Raw genomic sequence first — 15138 nt, forward strand, 5'->3', positions numbered from 1 at the left:
AGATGCTAACGCAGCCATGAGCTACCATCATTGATGGTAGGACCCTGGCAACTATTTGCAGCTCGACACGATGGGGAGAGCTAAGAAGACCAGAAAGTTTGCGCTAGTGAAGCGAACGCTGAATGCCAAGAAGGACACACGCATAAAAGCCAACGCTGAGAAGGAAGCCAAGAAAGATGACCCGGAACTGACGAAGCACATCCCGCAGGTCTCCAGCGCGCTGTTTTTCCAGTATAACCAGGCCATAAAGCCGCCATACCAGGTTCTGATCGATACCAACTTCATCAACTTCTCCATCCAGAAGAAAATAGATCTCGTGCGCGGCATGATGGACTGTCTGCTCGCCAAGTGTGTGCCGCTGATCACAGACTGTGTCATGGCCGAGTTGGAGAAGCTCGGACCCAAATACCGGATAGCGCTGAAGCTTGCGCGGGACCCCAGGATCAAGCGCCTAAACTGCTCACACAAGGGCACGTACGCAGACGACTGCCTCGTCAACCGTGTGCTGCAGCACAAGTGCTACATCGTGGCCACAAATGACGCGGGCCTCAAGCAGCGTATCCGTAAGGTGCCTGGCATCCCGCTAATGAGCGTGGGAGGCCACTCATATGTCATCGAGAAACTACCTGATGTATTCTAGTCAACTATAAAGCGTCCAGAGGACAACCCCATATAGCCTATATATTGCTGCCCGCAATTTCTCGTAGTCAGTCCGCATGTTGCTTAGCGTACTTCTGGCTGAGGTATCTCTCCAGCACGAGCACGTTACGCGAGTTGGCCTTGTAGGCAATGGAGATCATGTCGCCGACCAGCGGGATGAGCCCGACCACGAAATCCACCACGATGTTCAGCAGGAACGCCAGCACCACGCCCATGGGCAGCCCGCCTTGCACGCCGTTGGCCTCTCGCAGTGTCAACAGCGACATTACCACGCCGGCAATGTCCCCCACCACAGGCAGCATCCCCAGAATGCCCAGCCAGCCGAAACGCAGCCCGCAGAGGCTAAAGGCCATGTCCATCCCGTACGCGCGCTTTTTCAGCCTCTGAAGCACATTCTTGTCCCTCTTAGGGATGTGATCGGGGATCACCTTCTCGCGGCGCCGTTTCACCACCTTCGTGCTGCCCCCCCAGAACGGCCTCTTCTCGAACTCCACCTCTTCGAAGTAAGGGTCTTCCATCTCCAGTTTATACTTCCCGACAAAGCGCCGGTACAGATAGCTGAGTGGTACGCTTGCGAGCAACATCATGAGAATTATGGAGTTGTCGCAATGCTGTCGGTTCGCTCCCTAGATGCGCAGCATGTTCGTGATGACATGGCACCGAAAACCCTGCCTTATAAATACTCTGCGAGAGCAAACAGCCCACACTGCACTATGCGCAGGACCCCGGCCCCAGCCCGCTGCTAGGGACGCTGCTCTAGTTACCCCTACGTCTCCCCTCCCCCTAGTTATGGGCAGGCTAGGCTCGAGCGATGCTTTTCTTTTGTTGAAAACCTTTGAGCTTCTTTTGCACCACTATAAATACGAGCAGAACATCGCCGATGGACAACACCTAGGCGGCAGATGAGCTTCGAGAGACCGCAAGATCCCTCCAGTGCACTGGAACAGGCTACGCAGGATGTGTCGAACTTGAAGTCGGAGTCTCGCTTTTTGCTTGAGGAGATACGGGCGTCAGACCTGGAGTTCTATGAATCCAAGAAAAGGTTTCTGAACAAGGACACCCAGATTCACAAGTTTATCAAGCAGCATGGGTCGCTGGTGGACAATCCAAAAGAGGCAGAGTTCCAGGAGCGCATAAAAGAGGACCTGGAGCGCTGCCACCAGCTGCAGGTGGACAAATGCACGGTAGCGAACTCGCTGCTCTACATGGTGACCAAGCACCTCAAGAAGGTGCAGGCCAACATAGAGGCGCTGGAAGAGGACGGGCTGCTGGCGCCGCTGGAGGATGACGCGGTGGAGCTTGCCAACGAGCTCTCGCGCGAGAGCTCCGTGCTCTCCTCCGGGACGTCCCTGGAGCGGCGCAAGCGTACGGTAGCGGCCGGAACGCTATCTGCGGGTTCTTCGCTGCGCAAGAGGGTCAAGAAGGAGCGGGGGCGCTCGACACAGCGCGACGGCATGCTCAGCGAGCCTCCCTCTGACGAGGCTAGCAGCCACGGCGCCAACTTCGCCGACGACCTGCAGGACTTTAACGACGAGCTCTTCTCGCTCAACCAACAGGAGGAGGACGACAAGCAGCTGTACTGCTTCTGCCAAAGTGTGTCCTACGGCGAGATGGTCGCCTGCGATGGGCCCAACTGCAAGTACGAGTGGTTCCACTACGGCTGCGTCAACCTCGACGAACCACCCAAGGGGCAGTGGTACTGCCCCGAGTGCCGCCAGGAGATGGCTAATCTGAAGCTTAAGAAGAAGAAACGCGTGTGATTTGGTGCGTGTCCCTGACTGTCACGATACTCCGGGATTAGAACGTGTGCACCTGCACACTGCTCACATTTAGCATGATGTATATAACATGTTGGCATCATATAGAGCCATAGGAGCGCGCTCTGTGCTTTACGAGAGTGAGCTAAGTTAATAAGATGCCGTCTCGTGGTCACATGGCTTCGAAAGGGCACTACTTAATAAGCGGGTTTCCGGAGAAAACTTTCTTATACACCCTCACGTAGCCGATGGCGGTAAATCATAGACTCTGGCACATAAGGCAGGATGGTAGGTCTTACTGAGACGATATCCAAAGCTTTCAATGATGTACGTCCTACATTGCGTAGCGTAGGAGTGGCTAACAACCACCGGCATATTTCATTGGGCTTGTTGCCTCCAAATAGAAAGAACCCCCTAGTGAGAAAGTATCGAAAGAAGGCCCGTCTACATGAGACAGACCGCGGCAGCTTCTACTCTCTGGACGAGGATTTTGGGAGTGTCATGGGGGCGGACCCTTCGATGCTTGATGTGACGGCGGAGGAGGAGGGCGTGCTTGACGGAGGAGAGCTGTCGCGGACAGTCTCGCTGCCGTCGACGCTTGCGAGTGAGGCGGGGCCGTCCTCTGCACTGAATGTAGACTGGATATTGGAGGAGCACGAACGGCGGTACTCGACTGTTAACGGCAGCGCCGAGGACATCGTGGCCGTCGATGTGGAGGGCGCCGCGCCAGACATGGTGCACTACACTCACTTCATGCATCGGGTTAAGCAGCAACTGCCGTCGGACAAGGCAGAAGTGCGTGTTCTACGGCCCCGAAAGCTGTCTTACTACTCCATTGGCAGCAAGGGCGGCCCCTCCAGCGCGTTCCGAGGGTCCGAGGATCTCGACGACGAACCAGCCACCGTGAAGTCCGAGAGTCTGGTGCTTCTGTGTTACTCCGTGCCGCTCATATTTACATTTCTGCTTGAGCAGATGTTTCCGGTTGTATGTGCATTAGTTGTGGGTCACCTGGGAAAGAATGAGTTGGCAGCGGTTTCCCTGGCTTCCATGACCACCAATATCACTTTCGCAATATTCGAGGGTATTTCAACAAGCTTAGATACACTCTGCCCCCAGGCATATGGCGCAAGGAACTACTATGGGGTGGGACTGCATATGCAGCGATGCGTGCTTTTCTCGTTGGCATTCTTCGTGCCTTTTGCTGCATTGTTCTGGTTCTCCGAGGGCATCCTCCCGTATCTCATCAAAGAAAAGAGTTTGGTCCCCCTAACATCTCAGTTTCTGCGAGTAATGATCGTCGGCGGCCCCGGTTTCATTCTCTTTGAGAACCTGAAACGGTATTTACAAGCACAGGGCATATTCGATGCCGGTATATATGTGCTGTTAATCTGCTGCCCGCTTAACATTGTAATGAGCTACCTGCTAGTTTGGAATCCTGTTATCGGCCTCGGGTTCATCGGCGCCCCAATTGCCGTCGCGCTGAACTTTTGGTGCATGTTTCTCTTGTTGTTGCTGTACTGCATATACTTCAACGGGAGTAAATGCTGGGGCGGCCTCTCGCGGAAGGCCTTTGATCATTGGAAAGACCTGTCGAAACTAGCGGTCCCCGGTATCATAATGTTAGAGGCAGAAGATATGTCTTACGAGATTTTGACCTTATTCAGCTCATACCTCGGCACCGAGTACCTGGCCGCACAGTCAGCAGTGTCCACCACAGTGGCGATGCTCTACATGATACCTTTTGCGGTGGGGATTTCTGTTAGCACCAGGATAGCACAATACATCGGAGCACGCAATCCAGATAATGCTCGGCTAGCATCGCGTGTCGGGATAGCATCGTCCGCTGTTGTTGGGATCGTAAACTGCACCATGCTCATACTAGGCCGTGACTTAATTCCCCGCATTTATTCCTCGGACGCAGAAGTTATACGATTAATGCGCGAGATTCTGCCGCTGCTTGGACTCGTGGAAATATTTGACGCACTCAATGCAATCGCGGGTTCATGCTTGAGGGGACAAGGTATGCAATATGTGGGCAGTGTCGTAAATCTCGTGGTTTACTACTTATTTGCGATCCCACTTGGAATGTTATTAAGTTGGACATTTGACATGAAGTTGTCCGGCCTCTGGGTTGGAATAGGCTCCGGTATGCTGGTAATAGGCTTAATTGAAGGATACTATGTGCTCTTCGCAGACTGGGATATGCTCATCGACCGTGCTGAGATGCTAAAGGAAACCGAAGATGATTCTGACGAGGAGGTCGATGAGTTTTCTGCACTGCTGCCATGACTTTATAAGCCTGGGGTCCTTAGTCAGATATAGGGATATGTATAATCTTAATGACGTTGTCTTGAACGGTCTGGTAGGCACTTCTTTTGTTCATGTCTGTCTTCGTCTATAGTCACGTGACCAGATATGTAGCCCAAGTGTGGCTCTAGTATACATTGTTTTGCGACCATATATGCTTAGAGAGCAGAAGATATAGAATAAATATGGCTTGTCAACAACAGCGTAGTAGTGTGCGTCTTCAGGTAAGCACTATAGTTGTACTTGGTGCAGATTACTAGATGACTTCATTCTTATACAGCGGAAAGAGGTTTATTGCTAAGGCAGCCGGAAGGTCTACGAACCCGCAGATGTCCTTCCCCTGCCTCGATAAATTGGATGCGCTAACAGCTAAGCTTAAAGAAAACCGAATTGGATCTATTAATGGAGGGTCGACAGTGGGCGATTTTTATGGGACTTTGGCCGACAACGAGCCTGTCTACGGAAACGTAAAGTCAGGATATCAGCTCTATAGCTGCGAAGAGCCTTTACTGCTGGACTACGGTGGTGTGCTATTAGGCTTCCGGATAGCATATGAGACATGGGGCACGCTAAATGCAGAAAGATCGAATGCAGTCCTATTGCATACAGGACTAAGCGCATCATCACATGCCCGGTCTTCCGAACTAAATGGAATCCCCGGATGGTGGGAGAAATTTATCGGACCGGGCAGCAAGATATTGGATACCAATAGGTTCTTCGTGGTTTGCACAAACGTTCTAGGCGGATGCTATGGGTCTACAGGGCCTTCATCTGCAGATCCAGCAGATGGCGAACCATATGCAACTCGGTTTCCAATTTTATCCATCCAAGATATCGTACGCGCGCAGCATAAGCTTGTTCGCGAGTGCTTTGGAATCGAAAAGCTGTACGCTTCCGTTGGTAGCTCAATGGGCGGAATGCAATCTTTAGCTTATGGTCAACTGTTCCCCTCCGATGTGGAGAAGATTGTTTCCATATCAGCATGTGCACAGTCCGATCCATCTAGTATTGCATTAAGACATGCGCAGAGGCAAGTGTTAATGGCCGACGTGAACTGGAACAGAGGACTATACTATCCTTCCGAAAAGTACCCTGACCGTATACCACCTCATGTAGGAATGAAGCTTGCGCGTGAAATCGCGACAGTGACGTATCGGTCAGGGCCAGAATGGGAATCCCGTTTTGGTACGGAAAGGCTAGACCCCGATGGCACCCCAACGCTTTGTCCTGATTTTCTGGTCGAAAGCTACCTCAACCACCAAGGGGAGAAATTCTCATTAGAATATGATGCGAATTCATTTCTCTACCTGTCCAAGACAATGGATCTTTTCGATTTGTCCGCTTCGCACCTTCGGAGAAGCCAACAGAAGCGAATGGAGGCAGCAGTCCGTTTAAAACGGGGAACTCTTTCGAACACGTCCTCCGTGTATGCGGAACCACCAACGAAGAAGAAATCCAGGACCATTTCGATCGAAGAGAATCACCGAGATCTCGTGGAGGGCATGGCGCCTTTGCGGGACAAAGACATTTTAATAATTGGTGTGCAGTCAGATGCGCTGTTCCCCGCTGCACAGCAACGCAAAATAGTCGAGCTACTGGGGAACTCTCGGGGGGTGCATTATATCGAGCTCACACAGGAGCAGTCCATATTCGGACATGACACATTTTTGTTAGACACAGAGCATATCGGTTTACCGATAGGTAAGTTTTTATCAGGAACGTAGGTTTAGTGTTACGTATCAAGTGTGCAGGCATATCTTAATAGGAGAAATATACCAAACTACAATTTATGCGAACTCTCAGCTTCTGCAGATGCTGGACACAGAGCCAACTCATCACTTATATACAAGTATTTCAATCGATGATCATAGAAATTCCTCCGATGCTCACTGCATTGCTGCAGCTGCAAGCTTCCGCTCCTTCCGACTAGCTCTCCGCTTTGCACTTGCAACCTTTTTAGAGTCCTTGATCAGAATCCGGTCCCCGAAGAATTTGTAATCCTGCATGTACCTCCGGTCCATGTTAAACTCCATCTCTACTGCGTTGTCGTCCAGACCCAGCTTCTCGATTGTCCAGTAGTAACGCTGTGGATTGTCCCGCTTGAGATATCTTAAAATACCTTGTCTTTGTTGTACAAGCATGCGAAGTCTCCTGGTATTTAGGTTGTCCTTCTTGTTATCCTTCACGTGAGCGGCAATTTTCTGGATGTTAATGGTTAATACAGCAGCCTGAACCTCGCTGGAGCCTGTGTCGCCAGGAAAGCGCTGAAATTCCTCCATAGCCAAACGGGTCGCCCGCTTCACCGCAGTGGCCTGGTCCGCATTACGCATATTCAGGATCCGCATGACAGCCTCGCGCCTGGCAGCAATGCTTGCAGCATCAAAGTTGCTGCCTGCAAATGTCTCCATACCGCTTAGCTGCATCCGCTCGCGTCTAGCGGCCTCGATCGAGGCCATCATCTTGTCCACCTCCTCCGTTTTGTAGTCGTTTACCAACACATGCGGCTCCCGCAACTCAGCCAGCATACGCACAACAAAAGGTGTGTCCTTACGCCCTAAAACAGGGTCCACAGCCCCCAATGACGACTTGAGCTTGTTTTGTTTGGCCTGATTGGCTTGCCGTATCTTCTGCGCTCTTAGCGCCCTAACGGCCTTTGTGCTGCACGCAACAGAGGTGCTGCTAAATGCCCTCACGCTGCTCAGCGACATGCGGACCAAGTCTCGAGACAACATTGCGCCCTCGGTTAAGCAACAAGGCCGTATACAAGAGATGCTCTCTAGTATGCTCTTCTATCAGCTTCACCAGATAGCCCGTTAAAATTTTTCCAGCCCAGTCCATGCACGTGACCACCAGTCACGTGCTGCGCGGCGGCGTGGAGATGCTTTTCTACGACACCATCCGCATCCGCCCTCCTTCGCTGGAGTGCCCTTCCGAGTCAAGGTCGGTCTCAGCGGGTCCAATCTTCTGCAGCATGAAGATAATCCATTCATGCGAGTTTGTCTTTCTCTCCGCGAGGCTGCGTCGCTCTCCGCAGCGCGTCGATCAGACCTAAGCCAGGAAAGTCATGATCTCATGCATAGTATATGGAGATGTGCCCACTGCTGTCTCTTTTACCTTTATGGGCTCTCGTTTACTTGCCCATTCTAGAGCTGACGCCCGTCGCGCCAGCGCGATTGTATGTCAACACCGTCACGCGCTAGCCACGTGACAAGAAACTCGCATCCAAGGCATGGATCGTTTCTTTTGTTGCTTTGGCGGAAGCCGAAAATTTTTTATCATCGTGCACAGCGGGCTCATCTCGTCGATGCCATATTGCAAGATTGCATATCTCTGAGCTAGGGTCTGCAAACCACCAGCGGTGCATCAGGCAATTCGATAGAATATGAGTTTTAGAGGCAACAGCAGGGGCGGCCGTGGCGGCGCCAGAGGTGGGTCCAGAGGCGGCAGAGGCGGTTTCGGTGGCCGGCAGTTCCAGCAGGGTCCTCCGGACTCTGTTGTGGAAATGGGCGCTTTTATGCACGACTGTGAGGGCGACATTGTGTGCCGGTCGATCAACACCAAGATTCCATATTTCAATGCCATGATTTACTTGGAGAACAAGACCGAGGTCGGCAAAGTGGACGAGATTTTGGGTCCGCTGAACGAGGTGTTCTTCACGATCAAGTGTGCGGAGGGCGTCAAGGCGTCCTCTTTCAAGGACGGGGACAAGTTCTACATTTCGCCTGAGAAGCTATTACCCATTGAAAGGTTCATACCGAAGCCAAAAGTGGCGGGCCCTCCTAAGCCTAAGAGAAAGAGAGCGGCTGGAGGAGCTCCAGGCCGGGGCGGCTTTGGCGGCCGTGGCGGCTCGAGAGGTGGCTTTGGCGGCCGTGGCGGTGCTAGAGGCGGTTTCGGCGGCCGTGGCGGTGCTAGAGGCGGTTTCGGCGGCTTTGGCGGCCGTGGCGGTTCCAGAGGCGGCTTTGGCGGTCGCGGCGGTGCTAGAGGTGGATCCAGAGGTGGCCGTGGGGGTAAGAGATTCTAAGCGCGCAGGCCGTTCCTGCTAGATACGATCCTTCTTCCTGATCTCACCGTGTACATTAATATATCGTTTTTCAGGTAGTATGGGTTAAAAGTGCCGATTTCATTTAGATAACGACCGTACATACAAATGCATTATAGTTTGAGAAAACCTGGATATCGAATATCTGTGATTGTTACTGTTTGTATGCTTTAGATGGAAGCGTGTTGGGCTTGATGTTGCATGCTTCAAAAATGGTCTGGCGCAAATGTGCTATGCCAAGTCGTTTTGGGTAAGCTTTGTTAACTACGGAATTCAAGAACATTAGTCTGGGCCGAATAGGCGCATCTAGGATTCCACTGGTTGATATGCTATCGCGTAGCGTTTTAACATCTCGAACCTTATCCATTTTTGTAAAGATGACTTCGAATGCGATGCCATAGTTCATCAAGAATTCCAGCATGCCATAGTCCGTCTTTGTAAAGCCATCCTTCGCAGATATCAACATAAAGCAGCGTCTCAGTTGCTTTCTCTCTCTGATGTATTGCATAGTACATTCGCCCTGTTGCTGCGTACTCATAACACCATAACCTGGTGAGTCTACCAGCCTCAATCGGTTACCGACGTTGTAGCAGTATAGGGCTCGCGTATGACCTGCCTTCTTAGAGGTAGTTGCATGACGATTGAGTTGGACCTGTTTAAAATTCGTCGTCAGATTATTGAGTAATGTGGATTTGCCAGCATTAGAACGGCCTAAGAAGATGATCTCAGGCAATTCGTCATGCAGGAGAAAACTCCCCCTGGTAAGTTGCTCTGTATTTGGGATAGGGCGGTTTTTGATGTCGGCCGAGACTCTGTACGCTTCAGTAGGCTCTCGGATATCGAGCGACTCATTAAATGATTTCTCGTCAAGTAGCTCTTGCTGCTGTAGCTGCGCCTGTTCGATTTTGTATCGCTCACCGGGTATTTCCAAGTATTCTCTTGCACACCACTCAAATTTCACTTTGGAACTATTAAAGAACCTACTAATCAGTGACATATCTGCAGCTTTTGGAAGTACTATACCAGGGTTATACTCTTCAAAGAGTTGCATGGATATGCTGGTTGTTGCCTTGGGAATGGGCTTCGAAAGTGTAACAGGGACTTTAGAAGGTTTAACAGTTGCTTCTTTCGAAGGTACGTTGACCTTGGTGTTTAGTACAAGCTGTTTTACATCGATACCATAGCTTCGCAACTGTTGTAGGCAGTTAGCGGATCGCCGTGTAGCTGCCATGCTCGTCTCTGCTGTGATGAGGCTATCTATCAATCTGCGTGAACTAAAATCTTTTTTTGAACAGTGACATTTTCTATACTTACAAGTTCAACGCTACACAAGGGCAGCCAACTATTACATACGTAAAGTTTAAATATTTAAGTGCTTCCAAGCCTGCTGGCTCTAAGCATAATGCAACTTGGGGCCTTCCCACAGTTATAGGATACAACTCAGTGATCATCAAACAAGCGGCCGAAGGCGCCATCTTCAGTGTTCGGATCATCTAACATATCACCTTGGTCTTTATTCTTCTTAATAAGCCGTTCGTTTGCTCTCGCCAAAACTGCTTCTCTACGCTCTCTCTTTTTATTATCATCCTCGTTCACATCTTCTGGGTCACCTTTGACAGCTTTAATCCACTCGATGAAATCCACCATGAGGACTTTCTGGTCTTTGTAATTGTCAACTCTTCTTAGGTTTTCATACAACGAGTTAATATCGTACCCACGAGATAGATCGTAGAAATACGTGCGGCAACTTTCACGCTCCTTGCACAAAGTCAAAAAAGCCACAGTGAAGACGTACATTGCTTCGTGGAAGGAATCTTTGAAGGCATTCTGGGTCAAAACGTTCATCAGGAAGTTAGGAAGAATCTCTGTGATATAAAAGTTATCAACATCTTCATGCTTAATCAATGTCTCAGTTAGACTGCCCTTCATAATCAATATTGCGTTGAAGGAACATTTGCTATCTCTAAAAGAGATTAGGCAGTTTAGGAGCTTAAGGTACGATGCCATGACATTGATATCACCGAAGATAACACGCCGCATTTTAATTTGATGGGGGCTCAACTTTAACTTGGTAACCTGGGAAGAAGTTCCGACTTGTCCGACACAATCGATGAGTAAACGGACAACCACAGTGGTCAATTGGCGTAAAAGGTTTTCCTCAAGGATTTCTTCTGTCATTTCATCGTCATCGACTGGAGAGGGGCTCATATTAGTATTGTTCATGTAAGCAGACCATTTTTTACACAAGATTACCGCCATAGTGTCAAACAATTTAGGCAAGAAACGGGACATAAAAGCTGGCGCACATTGCTCCGGGCATCCTTTTAGGATTGGACGGATAGCTACATTTATAATGTGCTTCCAACCATGAGTAGAGACACCAGGGCTAATATCATCAGAATTTGGCTTATAGATGGCAATTGAGTCCATCAATAAGTTTGGAATGTCCTCAATCTCATAGAAGATACTTCCCAGACTGGAAATACCGCTCAAAATCAAAAGAACATACTCTCTAGTATACCGGACGATGTGCCCTACCGAATCCGCAAAATCACGAACAGTTTGTAAAGCCTTCATATGCTCATCGATGAATTCGTCTTTTGATTTATTGGTAGCACCTGCTTCCCAAAAACGTTCGATCGTAGAACAGTTGATAAATGACTGCACAACTATTGGGAGCTCTTTCCAATTTTCTGGGTCATGATAAGATTGTAATTGATACAACAATCGCAGAATATATGGCATGATAGGAACGATCCTAGGTTTCCACAATTCTTGTAGCTTCAAAAAGTCTTCATTTGCCTTCACTGTTTGCATCGAATAGTGTATGAACATTCTGGTTGCGCGAACAGGGAATAACGTTTGCCAATGTTTCGCAAGGTCGACCTTTAATTGCTTACCTTCTTCATCGATCTGGACGGCCAAAAGATTACTGTTCTCATCGATACCTCTCTTCTGGAAATACTCAGTAATCTTAACAATCCCAAGTCTTTCCAAAAACCAAGGTAGATCTGTTAAGCCAACAACGGTGCTCTTGTCCGACCAAGCAGCCAGCTCAGGGTCCACGATTGCTGAAAATCTAGAATCTTTGTCATCCATCGATGAAGTTAGCGCTATACTCAAAAGGAATGACTTGAACGAGATAGTTTCATGAGACGTCAACTTCGGCATAATACCAGCAACAACATTCTCTAAGTCAGAGTAGATATCCTTTAGACTGTCCGGCATTAGTAGCGCCATTCTATTGAGTTCTATCCCACATGCATACCTCAGTTCCCTGACGGCGTCGGACTTTTCTGTCTTATCTTCGATGTTGATATCAGGGTAGTCCATAGTTGCGCTCGTGATAATTTTCTCGAGAAGTGTGAATAAAACGTTATCTTTGAGTATTGTTAAAAATAAGGCAAAATTTTGGATCTGTTTCTTCAGGAGTAAGGGATCCCGTATGTTCAAGGATATCAATTGATTAGAAAGAGTCTCAACCTTTACCAGTATCATTTCCAATTTCTTATTGTAATCCTCCTCATTTGTGTACCAAATTTTCCAACGAATGCAGCCGTTTATGAAGCACTCTACAATCATCAGCTGTGATAACGAGCTCCAGTAGGGTTCAGCCTTATGGTTTAGAAACGTAGAGCTCAAGATTTCTTGGCCGTATGCAGAACCAAAGTAATTGTTTAGCCGCGCACACAACCAATCGTAAACATAATCAACTTGGATACAAGAAATCAAGCGGATAACATCCCTAATTCTTTTCCGATATGTAGAACAGAATGCATTGTAATCGGAAATAGATTGGAAGTCCACGTCCGCATAGTGTTTTGATATATGTCCATCTATCTGCTCATAGTGAACTAAAGCGTTGGCAGAAAACTCGAGCAGATCAGAAAGGACGTATTTTTCCAGGATAGGCAAGAATTCATCATTTCGGATACAAGTACACCATAAATCGAGAGATATTCCACTCACGATCAAACTTGGGTTATAGGTCGTCTTTAATACTAGTCGCAGGTATAGTTCGACATTCTTATCATCGGCACTGAACCTTAGTATACTTTTATGCAGGCAAGTTATCATATCAGCAAACTTTTTAACAATTGGATACTTGCTTTCGTCAACACCGTGCTGCGGGTTAAACTGTAGGTTTTCATATACTTTGTCCAACAAGCTCATACTATTGAACACCTTGCTGATGATGTGATCAAAATGTGTGTGCGAGTTGTACGGACGGGTTAAAAGTATGTGGATGGAGTCTAGAGAGATAGCCTGTGCTCGTGGGATGTCGGAGAGAAGACACTTCAAAAGCGCACCCAAAATATCGTATCGCACAACAACATCACTGATCGGCCAGTTCAGACAGGTCTTTAAAGTTTCTAACAGCCTCAATGTATATTGGGTATTGCTGGTTTCCAGAGACCGCAAGAGGTCACTGACCCAGATGCCAAACCAGCCCTCAGGGTGGCTTTTGAACAGTTGCCACTTATCGGTATGTTTGTAGTGTTCACTAAATAGATCTAGTGGACATAGAATCATAATACAAAGAGGCTGTACAACCGAAATACGCTTCAAAACGGTCAGGTCCTCAAGCAGAAACGTGTCTTCAAAAAGGGTCCGAAATATAATCAGCGTCAACTCGCGCGATGCCTCGCTCATATGCCACAGCTCCGCTAGGTTTCTGTCCATATCGACCCAGGACTCCATGAGCGCGTGTTCCGACACCTCGTCCCCCTTCAACGCCTCCCCCCACACCCTCTTCGCAACCTCCACCCACAGGTATGCCAGCTTTTCCTTGATGTAGCGGGGATCCTCCGGAGTGACATGGTAATTCAGCTCCTGTACCCACTTCCGCAGCGCCACGCGCTTTTCCGGGTCGTAATCCTTCCAATGCCTCTGCAGAGCGTGCACCAGCAGCCCCAGACCAAAGTGTTTCAGAATCGAATTCTGCCCGTTGTTCAACGCGATCTCGTACCCCCAGAACGGCGATTCGCCGTGCTCCTTCACCTGGTCGAGGAACTTCTGAGCTTCCAGTCGCTGCTGGTTGCTAGATTTCGGCGAGTAGATAATCTCCAGCGCACTCACAATATGCCCCGCGCCGTTTGTATCCATTCCTGCTTGTTTGACAACTCCTCAATGCCTTTGCTTGCAGCTATATCTCTGTTATCACCAGCAACCAAACAGTAAACCGTGCTCTGTCAGCCAAGTTGATAAACCAAGTCGCGATCCGATGTGTCTCCGCCGTATGCCTAGCTTCCTGCGCTGTTCACTATGTTAACCAAGTGATCGATGCTGTAGTCTTGGAAGACAGGGAACTGCAATCTACGCGCTTCTCTCGTAAACACAGAATGCCTGCACTCCTTCCGTGAATCAAAACACAGCACGAACGGTTTGCCACCCAAACGCGGGGCTCAAAGATTTCGTAAAGTATGATGATTGATAAAGTAACCTTAATGAGAGTGAAAACAGATACTTACTCTATAGATGGAAGCGCTTCTTGTCCTTGTCCATTTCGGGCTTGTATTCCCACTCTGTCTCTTCCTTAATACCGCGCTGTAGGCGGCGCAACTTGAGCGTGAATTGCGGGCCAAGCTCTTGCAGGCCGACCTTCTCTTCGTTCCTAAAAATGTAGCGGTGTCTGCGGAAGAAAATGTAGTCTCGCTGGTTGTGCAGGGTGATGACTTGGCGGCCCTCGATGTCTGGTGATTGCGGGAAAATGGACTGGAACAGGCGGCCCACGGTCTTACCCAGGCGTGTGGAGAAGTTGTTCAGTATGAGCTCTGGGATGTGGCTGGTGGGGCGGCCGTGGCCGTGGATTTTCTCGACCTCGACATAGGAGCTGAGCTTGAAGTAGAAGGAGGGCCCCGCGGGCAGGTGGATGAACGTCAGGCCGGTGACTTCCTTCTTATCCTCGTTGATGACGACGAGGTCTGTGTAGTTGCGGTTGTTGCAGAATTCGGCGATCTCCTTCAGCTTGTAGCCGAACTTGCGCTTGACGAAGGTCACGTTCGGCAGCACCTCAATGAGCACGTTGGCGAACTCGTAGGCCTTCTTGCGCGCGTTGACGTTGGTTGTGAGCAGAATCTTCGGTGGCTCGCCCGAGTTGAAGAACGCCTGCAGCTCGTCCTGCTCGCCCTCGACGTCCTGGCCGATGGACTCATCGAACACACGCATGCTGTCTATCGTTTTGGGGACGTTTTTCTCGAGCCGCTCCTCCTTGAGGGCGGGGTTCTCGCGCTCCTCCTTCGCGCGCAGACGGCGCATCTTGTGGCGCTCCTTATTCTGCTTGTCCTTGAGCTCCGCAAAGAGCTGCTTGCGCTTCATCTTGTTTTTGATACGGATATCCTCGGCTGCCATCGTGCTGGTATTGCTGGGGGTGTT

General features: G+C 49.5%; 10 protein-coding genes across 10 annotated transcripts; 5 read left to right on the plus strand and 5 right to left on the minus strand.

Annotated features, from left to right (window-relative positions):
* Window positions 1–70: 70 nt before the first annotated feature.
* On the plus strand, window positions 71–640 carry FCF1 (rRNA-processing protein FCF1; the record flags this gene model as incomplete). Its single annotated transcript, NM_210113.1, has 1 exon — window positions 71–640. The coding sequence occupies one exon, from the start codon at window positions 71–73 to the stop codon at window positions 638–640; it is 570 nt and encodes a 189-aa protein (NP_984759.1).
* Window positions 641–707: 67 nt separating this feature from the next.
* AGOS_AEL101C (uncharacterized protein) lies at window positions 708–1247 on the minus strand (the record flags this gene model as incomplete). Its single annotated transcript, NM_210114.1, has 1 exon — window positions 708–1247. The coding sequence occupies one exon, from the start codon at window positions 1245–1247 to the stop codon at window positions 708–710; it is 540 nt and encodes a 179-aa protein (NP_984760.1).
* Window positions 1248–1562: 315 nt separating this feature from the next.
* On the plus strand, window positions 1563–2420 carry YNG2 (histone acetyltransferase YNG2; the record flags this gene model as incomplete). Its single annotated transcript, NM_210115.1, has 1 exon — window positions 1563–2420. One exon carries the CDS (start codon window positions 1563–1565, stop codon window positions 2418–2420), a length of 858 nt encoding a protein of 285 aa, NP_984761.1.
* Window positions 2421–2702: 282 nt separating this feature from the next.
* AGOS_AEL099W (uncharacterized protein) lies at window positions 2703–4706 on the plus strand (the record flags this gene model as incomplete). Its single annotated transcript, NM_210116.2, has 1 exon — window positions 2703–4706. The coding sequence occupies one exon, from the start codon at window positions 2703–2705 to the stop codon at window positions 4704–4706; it is 2004 nt and encodes a 667-aa protein (NP_984762.2).
* Window positions 4707–4984: 278 nt separating this feature from the next.
* Window positions 4985–6448, plus strand: AGOS_AEL098W (homoserine O-acetyltransferase family protein; the record flags this gene model as incomplete). Its single annotated transcript, NM_210117.2, has 1 exon — window positions 4985–6448. The coding sequence occupies one exon, from the start codon at window positions 4985–4987 to the stop codon at window positions 6446–6448; it is 1464 nt and encodes a 487-aa protein (NP_984763.2).
* Window positions 6449–6610: 162 nt separating this feature from the next.
* Window positions 6611–7456, minus strand: MRPS28 (mitochondrial 37S ribosomal protein uS15m; the record flags this gene model as incomplete). The annotated part of the gene is made up of 1 exon (NM_210118.1): window positions 6611–7456. The coding sequence occupies one exon, from the start codon at window positions 7454–7456 to the stop codon at window positions 6611–6613; it is 846 nt and encodes a 281-aa protein (NP_984764.1).
* Window positions 7457–8106: 650 nt separating this feature from the next.
* On the plus strand, window positions 8107–8745 carry GAR1 (H/ACA snoRNP pseudouridylase subunit GAR1; the record flags this gene model as incomplete). Its single annotated transcript, NM_210119.1, has 1 exon — window positions 8107–8745. One exon carries the CDS (start codon window positions 8107–8109, stop codon window positions 8743–8745), a length of 639 nt encoding a protein of 212 aa, NP_984765.1.
* A 172-nt stretch (window positions 8746–8917) lies between these two features.
* On the minus strand, window positions 8918–9994 carry MRX8 (translation initiation/elongation factor MRX8; the record flags this gene model as incomplete). Its single annotated transcript, NM_210120.1, has 1 exon — window positions 8918–9994. The coding sequence occupies one exon, from the start codon at window positions 9992–9994 to the stop codon at window positions 8918–8920; it is 1077 nt and encodes a 358-aa protein (NP_984766.1).
* A 209-nt stretch (window positions 9995–10203) lies between these two features.
* MSN5 (karyopherin MSN5) lies at window positions 10204–13869 on the minus strand (the record flags this gene model as incomplete). Its single annotated transcript, NM_210121.1, has 1 exon — window positions 10204–13869. The coding sequence occupies one exon, from the start codon at window positions 13867–13869 to the stop codon at window positions 10204–10206; it is 3666 nt and encodes a 1221-aa protein (NP_984767.1).
* Window positions 13870–14235: 366 nt separating this feature from the next.
* Window positions 14236–15114, minus strand: RPF1 (rRNA-binding ribosome biosynthesis protein RPF1; the record flags this gene model as incomplete). Its single annotated transcript, NM_210122.1, has 1 exon — window positions 14236–15114. One exon carries the CDS (start codon window positions 15112–15114, stop codon window positions 14236–14238), a length of 879 nt encoding a protein of 292 aa, NP_984768.1.
* Window positions 15115–15138: the final 24 nt, after the last annotated feature.

Source organism: Eremothecium gossypii, chromosome V (genome assembly GCF_000091025.4).
Source record: "Eremothecium gossypii ATCC 10895 chromosome V, complete sequence".
NCBI lineage: Eukaryota > Fungi > Ascomycota > Saccharomycetes > Saccharomycetales > Saccharomycetaceae > Eremothecium > Eremothecium gossypii.